General features: G+C 34.4%; 1 protein-coding gene across 1 annotated transcript; it reads right to left on the bottom strand.

Annotated features, from left to right (window-relative positions):
* Positions 1-3,854: 3,854 nt before the first annotated feature.
* Positions 3,855-9,381, bottom strand: LOC120079334. The gene is made up of 2 exons (XM_039033495.1): positions 7,951-9,381; positions 3,855-6,836 (listed from the first exon to the last, which is right to left on the bottom strand). The coding sequence occupies exons 1-2, from the start codon at positions 9,119-9,121 to the stop codon at positions 4,330-4,332; spliced, it is 3,678 nt and encodes a 1,225-aa protein (XP_038889423.1). The 5' UTR covers positions 9,122-9,381; the 3' UTR covers positions 3,855-4,329.
* Positions 9,382-10,758: the final 1,377 nt, after the last annotated feature.

Genomic DNA, 10,758 nt, shown 5'->3' with positions numbered 1-10,758 from the left:
CTATGAAGCGCTTGCAGAGGTACCAGTGCAACTTTAAGAGAAACCAAAGCAACATCAAGAGGAATCAGAGAAACCTCAAGATCAAAGTCGACGACGACAACCAGCTCGAAATCGACGATGTCCGTCTTGTGGGACAAATTGATTTTTTATTATTATTTTTAAATGAATGAGATATATTAAATTTTTTATAATATGAACATTTTAATTTACATTTTATTATTTTCAAAGTGGTCGAGACTTATTAAGAAATATAATTGTATAGAGTACCTTAAACAAGATAAAAGAATAACGTTGTTGGAAAGAAAAAGGAATAATAGTGTGATTTTTTATTAAAAAAAGGTGGTCAAGACTTCAACACTCGACGTACATTTTTTTAAAAAAATCTCAACTTTTGTCGAGTGTTGAAGTCTCGACATACAAAAATTAATATATATATACACACACAAATTAAATCGAAAAACTATCTATTTCTCTAAATAATTTTGAAATTACAATATTTGTCTAATTAGTTTTTAAAAAGTACAATATTAATCCAATTGTGCCATATAACTATAACAAACAATAGAGTCCATGAATTGGAGTGAAGTTGGTGAGGAATAGTGTGTTTGGAATAATTTTGGAAAGAAAATTAGTTTTTTCTATAAGCATCATTTAAAAAAAAGTAAATATTTATATAAATATTTTTTAAAAAATCAATATTGAATTTTTGAAAAAAATACTTGAGAGATATAATATCTAAAATGGCTTGCAAGTGATTATCGAACCATCTTCAAAATATATGGTAAGATTTTTTTCTTTAAAATTTTACTTAATGTATGAAAAATTAGAAGATAGAAAAATATTATTAAAAACTTAAAATAAGTACTTCAGCTACACGTCTAGACAATATTTCAAATAGACAGAATAGGATTGGCAACGGGTGTGGGGTGGGGGGACTCCTCGTCCCCAGGGGGTATTTCCCGATCCTCGTTATATATTTATATATTAAAAAATAAAAAAGTTAATGGGAGATGGGGACGAAAATGGGGCGGGGATGCCCTCCCTGTCCTCGACCAGAGACCCAGTTATAATCTCCGGTTTGACCCCATCTCCGATCGGGTTCCCCCGCATGGATTTTTGCCAACCATATTAAGAGGGTGTTTATTTCAAGTGTTGGATTTGAGATGAGTTAGACACCCTAAGCCCAACCCTTATTTAGGACAAAGGTTTAGGAAGTCAAGGCTTACTGCATTCTTTTCCATGGGATTGAATAGTAAACATTATTCAAACCCATGGATTACATTTTTTTTTCTAATTTAATATAGAAAAATTTTCGGCCAATTTTCGAACACCACTTCCAGCGACTGTCGCCGACAAATCTCCGGTCGCCACTTCCGATGATCCCTGCAAGCAAACTTTTGGCCACCAACTCTAGCCAACCTCCAGCCACCACCAACAGATCTTGAAAAACATTAATAAAAACACTTTTAGTTTATAACAAACCAAATAAACTTATATTATTATATCCAAAAATACTTCTAAGAAAAAGTTGTCTAATATTTTTATTTTAAGGAGTTTTTATAGAAGTGTTTAAACAAAAATGAATTTTTGAAAAAAATATCTTTTTTCTAAGTCATTGGAAAAAGAATATTAGTTTAGTTATGCTTATATTTTTTAAAATACACTTTCTCTTTCTTCTAATTTTTTTGAAATTATTTTTAATTATTTATATTTATTAGATTATCTTTTTTAATTCTCTCTCTTCTTCTTTGTTTAACATTAAGTTTTCTTTTATTTTAGGAGATTTCATTTATTTTTATATTTTTTATAGTTGAAAATCGATTACCTGGTTATATGTTTCTTACTTGTATAAGTTCTGATAAAATCTGTTTTGAAAAATTCATAACTACAAGAAAATTTTCTTACATGCTTCTTTTCCTAACAACAACAACCACTAATATTATTAATATTATAATATTTATTTATTTATTTATTTATAAAAATTGAATTGTAAGGAAGACTAAAAAGGTAAATTGAGCCCAATTTTTGTGTAAAATAATAACTCATTAGATTACAATTGTATAATTAGATTTATTTAAGCAATAAAATTCTAATTTAAACTAGTTAAAGTGACATAAATCAATGAAATTATAATTTTAGTAAAATCTCTATTTTAAAATTTAAAAAAACTAATATTCATCTAAATTTTTAGTTTATCCAAACGCCCCCAGAGTCATTTTCACAAAGAAAGGAAATAGTAGTTATGTCCACTAAGAATGGAAAGGAAAAAAAAACTTATTTTCAACATGGAAAATTTTATAAAGAAGTTGACAAGTCTATTTATAAGTTTTCCCAAAAAAAAAAAGAAAGAAAGAAAAATGAAAGTTCCATTTTATAAATGTCTGTCAATTTCATAAATTAAAGTATCCAATTTTCATTCAACTTCTGCACTAATTATTAAAAGATTGCCAACTGAAAATATCTCAGCTCATTAAGATATATAGAGTGAGAGATTTCTAGTTATATTAACAACTTATAAAAGCATTTATCTTGTATTAAGACAGAAAGCGGATGTGCCCTTATTAGATTAGCGCAGTTGCAATATCAATATATAGTGTAGTTGTAAGGTTTTCTTTCGTGAGCTACACTGAAAACAGCTTTAGGATGAGCAAGACTAAATAAAAAGAGCTTATTTATTCGTCGATGAAAGGCCTGAACTTCAAAAAGGAAAAGAACCGAATGCTTTGATGGTGGTAAAGTCTTTAGCGTACTAACTTGTTAAAAAAACTAAATTGAAATTCTAGTATTTTCTTAAAAATGCATATTCAAGTTTATAGACCAAAAAGGGAAAATGAAGGCTTAAGTAGTAATTCCTGTTTGATAACGATTTGGTTTTAAAATTTTTGTTTTTGAAAATTATATCTATAGACACTACTTTTACTTCTAAATTTCTTCTTTTGTTATTTACTTTTTACTAGTGGTTTAAAAATCAGACCAAAATTTGAAAATTAAAAAAAAAAAAAAAAATCTTTAAAAATTTGGTTTTGAAAATTGAAATTTAACTAAGAATTTGACCGTTATATTTAAGAAATATATAAATTATGGTAAGAAATGAAGAAAAAATAGTCTTAATTTTCAAAAATAAAAAACAAAAAACAAAATGATTATAACATGACCTAAACAATTTGAATTTTGTTTTATATTTACCGAGTTAAGTATTATTTGCAATATTCTAAAAACATTAATAAAACATAGTATTGAACTTAACTTTTGTTAAATTTAAATATATATTGTATCATGTATTATAAAATATGACAAACTTATTTATAAATAGGATTGTTTTCAAATATAAGAAAATCAACTAAAATATTTACAAATAAGAGCAAAATATCAGAGTCTATTTGTGATAGACCACGATAGATAGCGATAATAGTCTATCGCTGTCTATCCAGATAGACTATGATATTTTGTTATTATTTATAAAAATTTATAGAAATTGTCATTTAGAATAATTTTCTTTATAAATATAACAAAATGTCATTCAAATAATTTTGACATTTAAAACAATTGCTCTAATATGTAATATATTTTTACTAGATCACTACAACTATTTGAATTAGAATCTTTTATCAAACATAAATATAAAAATAGAATTTTCATTGAGACCCTTATTTTCAAATGTCCCTCCATACATGCACTTAATTATGGTTTCAAAAAATTGAAACTAATGAAGAAAAATGGTGACGTAATTGCAAAGAAACAAGAAAATGGAATAAAGTATTTTTAGGGCGCCATAAAGAAAATAAAAAAATAGGCAAATTTTCTCACAATCAAAGTCCAAAACAAAAATGAAAATAGAGAAAGAGATAGAGGGAGAGAGAAAGCACTCACTCTTTAATCAGAGTATAATAGGGACTTGTGGTCCACTCCTCCATAATCAACAATTTACAATAAGAAATTTTGAAGAAAAAAGAAAAAAGAAAAGAAAGCAATTGAGCAATGACCAATATACTATGAATATCAGTACATTATGGCATCAACATCAAATCCCATCATATCATATGATATCATCTTTGAAAAATTTAAAAGCCCACTTGGAGTGCCAAAACTGCCCCTCTCCCTTCTCTCCAAACTCCCTTTCCTTTTCTTCCCATTGCCAAAGAGCTCAAAAACACACCCCATTTTGATTCATTTTGGAAGTAGTTATGTATTCAGCTCTCGACCTCTCGAACGAGTCTCATTTGCAACCGAACCACACTCGTATATCTCCTCTTTTTTCCCAGTTTTGGTGCGGAAATATTAGCCATGGGGATATGTAAATTTTCGACAAAAGTGCAGATTTTGTTCTTGTCAAAGAGGGTGGTAAGGTGCGTAGCCTAACAAGCCAGTCACATTGGTGACCACATCGCTGCACCTCGTTAAAAGGCTCAGCAGCTGCTGGGAAATGTCGGTGGTCGTAGTGGCAGTGGGTTGCGGGGGAAGGGGCGGGGGCGGCAGTGGTGCCACGGTGGGTGTGTGGTGGTGATGGTTAAGTGTATTTCTAGGTTGTGGCATTTCCGAGTGTTGTTGATGCATAATATTTGTAGTAGTAATGCTATGAGAGGGTTTAGTGAATTGGGGAGGAATTGGGAGTGGAGGTGTAGAAACGACCTTTTGAAAGAAGTTACTATTAATATCCATTGCAACAGAAGATGTTCCACCATCTGCAAAATTTGCATTGATGTTGTTTCTATTACTTTCTTCCCCGCCCAACATGAATTTCACTCGAGTCGTTCCTTTGCTGCTGCTGCTGCCGCTGCCGCCTCCCGTGCCGACACTCGGAACACCGGATTCATCGCCCGTCGACTTCTTTAGGCATGATTTGAGCTGAACTGCTGGGAGTGGTGGAAGGGGTGGTTGATGTACCACAAGAGTCGATGCTCGCCCTGGTAAGACCGTTGGATCCTTCGTCCGTGGGGCTTCGGCAGGATTGTCATCTGCTGCTGCACTGACCTTCTCAGATTCAGGTGCTTCAGTTGCAGGAGCTCCAACTTCTCGGAGTTGGTATTTCACGTTGACATTCCCAAATAAGGACTTGTTTCCCATTGCATACTTGTAGGCTGCTTGAGCATCTGGTTTGTAAAGGAAAACGACACGGCATGTCGATGATTTCCAGAAGATACGTAGACCCGACTGGTCAATAGGCCCAAATCGACCAAACCTTGCCTTTAGCTCATTGAGAGATGGAAGTGATGTTTCGGGAGGAAATTTCATAACTAGCATGGTTGGATCAACTTTCCTTACTGAAGGAGGCTCCAACTTCTTCACAGAGTCTCGCTTGACCATCTTCACTGTCGTGGGTACTACAGAATCTCTGGATTCACGTTTCTGGCCATCAGCAAGTTTCTGGGTAGCTTTTCTCTCTGATGCCAACAATTTCAAATCACCCATTTTCTTTAATTTCTTCGATGCAATTTCCTCTAGCCGGTCGGATGGGACCCGTTTCCGCCCAGTTTTTGTGGGATCATCACGTCTCCGCAAAGGTTTGACTGAGTTTAAGGACATCGAATCTCTAACATTTTCACTTAAATTATCAGTTCCAAAGCTAGTATCTGCAGATTTAGCTGCACGAAGTTCGGTGGATTCAGCTTCAGATGGTGGTGATGAACCCAAACTTTTCTGATAAACAAGTGACCGAAACCGCAGGAAGAACTTCTGAACACCCACATGGCAATTTCTCTCAACCCCATAGAAAGGATCAAGAGCAAAGGCTTGCAAATCATTTAACAGTTGGGGCACATCGAATTCATCACTCCCTCGGCCAAACACTATGCCAGCATGTAAGGTGGAATTATTTGTTGACACATTGCTCTTTTTCTGATGTTCCAGTCGAAAATCCTCTCTGGAACTCAAGCCAACCGGATCGGATTTTTCTACAACTTTTCCAACTAAGCTCCTAGCCTTCTTTTTGGCCAACTGTTTCTGTACTTGGTCAGAACCCATTTCTGCATCAACGTCTCGCTTCTTTTTCTTTTTCCTTTTCTCTCCCATAAATGCAATGTCAGAGGTGCTCATGTCTTCTGCCGGCCGTTTTAGAACCTTTGGCTTCATGACTCCGCCAACTGAACTGTCTCCATCAGACTTCACACCAGCTGATGCAGGTTCAAGGTCAACATGGCTATCCAAATTTTTATCCGATTCACGGTCACCTTCAAGATAAACTCTGTTACTAAGCTCAGGTTGTTGAGGAGTTTCAGAAGATTTCGATATATTTTGTGTCCCTGCATCTGCTTGGTCACAAGGAGGGTCACCTAAAGCATCTGCTTGGTCAAATACAGGCTCACTATCCACCAACAATCTGGGAGAATCCCTCTCATTTGCCACCATATCAGGGGAGACATCGCTCCTAGAACTGACAACTTCATTAGGTGCTATTGTTTCTTTCGGTTCCTCAGGAGGAATTATTTCCTTATCAGAAGACACCTCAGTGCTCATAGAATGTCCTTGGCTAACAAGATTGTTGCCCACAGACGTCTGACCAATCTCAGTTTCATTACTAGGTAAACTCAAACTAGAAGTTTCAACATCCGTCCCAACAAACCCAGCGTGTTCACTTTTTGGCAGTATAGTTGCCGTCCTCTTCAAGAGAACGTAATCTCCAGCACCCCCAGTTTCAGCAGACTCCGCAACAATAGATAAGGGAACGGTAGAAGTTGCCTGCTCCTGATTGGCTCCAAAGTCTTTCAAGTTACTTGGTTCATCTCGGCGTTTGAGAAGATACCTGTCTTTCTTAGATTGGTCCTTTAACTTCATAGGCTTTATTGCACTCTTCCCGCCCCCCAAGGCTTCTGCAATCACTAGGGGGCCACTCAAAGGAGCTGTTGAAAGCAAATCCATCAGAACCAAGAAGAAGATAAAATATTTAACATTTCCTAGTTCATAGATAAAGGTGAAGGAAAAGATTTCCCTAGTTCAATAATAAAGGTGAAAGAAGAGATTTAAGGGTCTGATTGAAACTGCAATTAGCATAACCATTAGGAAGAGAAGATGGACTTCAAAATTAAGTCGAGAAAGTTAATGCAAGTTAATTCTGCATTCAAATGGCCATAAAGTTGCATAAAAATTGGTATTAAATCTATATCCAAAATTCATAGCATTGGTCAATTGAATAGAACAGAATTCAGGCATATGTATGATTTATTAAGGAATCAAATGTTAAAAACATCCCTGCTATAATTTACATACAGAGCAGATCTTAATGATACAAAGTCAAGTATTAACCACAACATAAATGCTATAAGACCACAAAATGTCTCTGACATTGTTTTCCAATGATCCTTAGAAAGGAAGGGAAAGGGAGAAACTGCCCTTTTCAATCAAGAGAGGGCAAGATGCATTACAAATTTATTCTAAGAAAATTTTAATTTTGGATTGAAGTATGGAGGTCTCCAAATATAGGAACAATATGTGGACCAGTTTGCTCATTTCTGAAGCTTGTTAACAGTGACCCATTGATTAAGGAAGAAATTTCAAATACATGGCATGCATCCAGAATTTAAATGAAACATTGCATAAAATGATGGTGCTGAGTTTTAGAATGATCCTCATCTATTAACGAATAAATGGAAGTTACAATCTTCATACACAATAGACAAAATGCAGAACCAAGCTTCTAGCGTTTACTCTCAACAGTTCATTGGGTGTTCGAGCATCATTCCCATTCATAATTGTAAAGGCACAAAATTCCTATACCATAACAGAAATAGCGAGAACAGAAATCAAGAAACCATGATAAGCACAAAACTCCATTAATCTCCACATGCCTGAAAAAAAGTAACATAATTTCTTCCAATCCACTATGAAACCAAGTCAAGCTGAAACCTATTTATTTCTGATGTTGGGAGGGGAAGGTAGTAGGACTTGCCATGACAGGGAAAGGGGATTTGAGGCATACAAAACAACTAAGAACCTATGAATCCTGTAACTAAGTACCTCGAGCTGGTTGTCTATGCTGATCCAATGAAGCTACAGAATTGCGAGGGGGACGTCCCGGCCCAGATGGCACACCAAATGCTTGAGCATATGTCTCATCAAACTCTTCGTAGACCGATCTTCGATAAGCAAAGACTGTAGCTTTATTGTTCAAAAAGTTGATGCTTCTATGATCACCACCTCGGGGAGTCAATGCCAATTGCTTGATAAATGAGAGAGTTTCGCCGGGTTTAAAACTATCTCTCGACCTCCTAATCTGATTCCACGAGTAAATACCTCCTGCCTCAAAATCTGGAACATCAACTGCAAAATATCCATCGACATTCGTCTGCCTAAAATTGTAACGATTCCTACACTTGCAGGCCAGACCAAGACCTCGTCTCCGACTTGCCTCATCAACTGCCTCTTCCACAGCCTTCAGAAAGGTCCTAGAAGTTGTCTGCCTAGATTTCTCATAATAGTTAGGCTCAAATGGTATTAGCTCAGCAGGGTCAAACCACCCATAACTACTATCACCAAAAAATGCAACCAAAACATATCCCTCCCTCCTGGTACGTCGCACAGAAGGAGAAGCCAAAGCATCGTTAAAAATGTGCCCAGGCCACCATGGATGAGACTTGACCTTTCCCCACACCATATCCCCAACCTCAAACCCATAGCTCATCGCCCTCGAAGTTGCCGCCGCAACCATTGCACCACTGCTCTCATTCGCAACATAATCATCAAACTCAGACATTAAAGACTTATACTGAGACAAATTAGCCTTTCGATCATTCTGTGCATCCAAATGAACAACTGAACCATCAAATCTATCAGTTTTCGAGATTTTAACATCAACAAGAGAGTTCGAGAACTTCATATTCATACCTGGACCTCCTCCACCTTCGCTATCCGAACTAACCAAAAACCTCACCTCCTCGGACGGGAAAACCCTAAACTCCGCAGATCTACCATTCCCCAACATCTTCGCATCAAACTCACTCCCCGGAGCTCCAGGATCCAACTCCATCAAAGAAACCCTAACTTCGTTAACAACTCCCGAACCAGAAACTTTCTCGTCGTGATTCGAACTGTCAGCAGCGTGGTTGAGAACTCTTTCATCCGCATGTGACTCTTTGAGGCCATCTGGTTTCTTCTCGAATTCAAAATCCTTGTTCATCACCGATATCATCTGAGCTGAAGCGAAATCATATCCTAAACCCTACAGAAACACAGCATCAGGGGATGGAGAAGAAGGAGAAGAAGGAGAATGGAGTGAGAAATAGGATAAAACAGAGATGAATTTTGTTGAAGAAAGCTGAGAAAGTGCTTGATTTTCGAGCAAATCTAAAACCCTAGAATGAGTTTGTGTTTAGGCGGTAAGAAAAAACTGGGAATAAATTTTTGGGACTATTTTTTGAGTGAATAAAATTTATGGGGGATTTTATTTTGAGTAAACGACGAGATCACCAGCGGCTTTTATCCTTCTTCCGTCGCCACGTCATATACTTCTTCTATATTAATATATTATATGGATATGAGAAGAAGCCCGTCTGGATTTTTTTTTTTTTAAAAAAAAAATTACATGAGTTGGAGAATCGAATATTTGATCTCGATGTTATTAAAATAAATTTTATATTAGGTGAGTTAGAGAAGAAGTCAGTTTCCAAATGGGGATCCGATTTGGATCTTTAGTTTAACCCTGTTCTTCAATTAAATCGGAGATTCTTCAACCCATGTTGATATGGAATCCACGAAAAATTTTGTCTGACTAATATGAATGTCATATAAATAATAAATAGTTTAAATTTAAAAAATGTAGAATGTTTATGTGTTAATTTAAATATATTTTAAAAATTTTTGTTTGTATAGTTTTTCCATAAATATCCATTAACATGGATGTTTTGTCAATATTTCATGACATTTTTGTAAAAATATATAGACCTCAACTTTTTAAACCTACGTTAAAAATCACTTCTACTCTCCAACTTTTAAATGGTAAGTGATTTTGTTCTTGTAGATTCAATTTTATCATAATTTAGTGTTAACGTTATATAATAATTTAGTTCTTTACCATAAAATTAATATAGATTTAGTTCATTTTAAGAAAAATACATTTACAATAAAGATTAAATGTTATAAACTAAAAATTGGCATTTAACCTATTGCAAATACAATAAGGATTAAAATATCAATATTGATATAGATATTAAGATTTCAATTTTACAAATATGATGATAAAATACTAGTATGGATAGACATTTTAACATATGAAAATTAGGAGAAACCATACATCTATAGGTGATTACAACATATATTTTCAATTTAAAACCATATAAGATAAACTAAAATGAGGAAAATGGTGTTTAAATTTACATCAATAAAATGTAGAAGACAAAACCAAATCCATAAAGTGATCAAAAGATGAGAAAAAATCGTAAAAGATGACACGCTTATTATTAGTATTTATACTTTCCCTCCCTAAAAGTTTCGGATCTTATTATTAGTATTTATATTTAGATTGTTTACTAATTTAAGATATTTATTTTACACTTTTGATCATTTGTATAAGATATTAAACAATATCAATTAATCATTGATATCCATGAGAATACATTTGACATTTGCAATTATATAATCTGGTACAACGATCATCTCATCTCATGTGGAACCTTTTCCTTGTAGTTAAATATAGAACTTGTAAAGATTATCTTTGTTCTTAACCATTTCTTTGACTTCTTCTACTTTTTCTTCAAAAAGAAAAAGATAGAAAAAAAAAATAACTCTTTGATTTGCCAATGTATCAAACAAATAGTTTAAGTTTTAATG

This window comes from Benincasa hispida, chromosome 6 (assembly GCF_009727055.1).
Source record: "Benincasa hispida cultivar B227 chromosome 6, ASM972705v1, whole genome shotgun sequence".
In the NCBI taxonomy this organism is placed as follows: domain Eukaryota; kingdom Viridiplantae; phylum Streptophyta; class Magnoliopsida; order Cucurbitales; family Cucurbitaceae; genus Benincasa; species Benincasa hispida.
The sequence above is the reverse complement of the archived record's forward strand: the minus strand, read 5'-3'. Positions and strand labels throughout refer to the sequence as shown.

What these genes read in the sequence shown, in the direction of transcription:
- LOC120079334 (XM_039033495.1), bottom strand. Translation starts at nt 9,121, where the DNA reads ATGATATCGGTGATGAACAAGGATTTTGAATTCGAGAAGAAACCAGAT. An exon ending in GCATAGACAACCAGCTCGAG is followed by an intron (nt 6,837 to 7,950) that starts GTACTTAGTTAC and finishes TGCTTTCAACAG; the next exon opens with CTCCTTTGAGTGGCCCCCTA.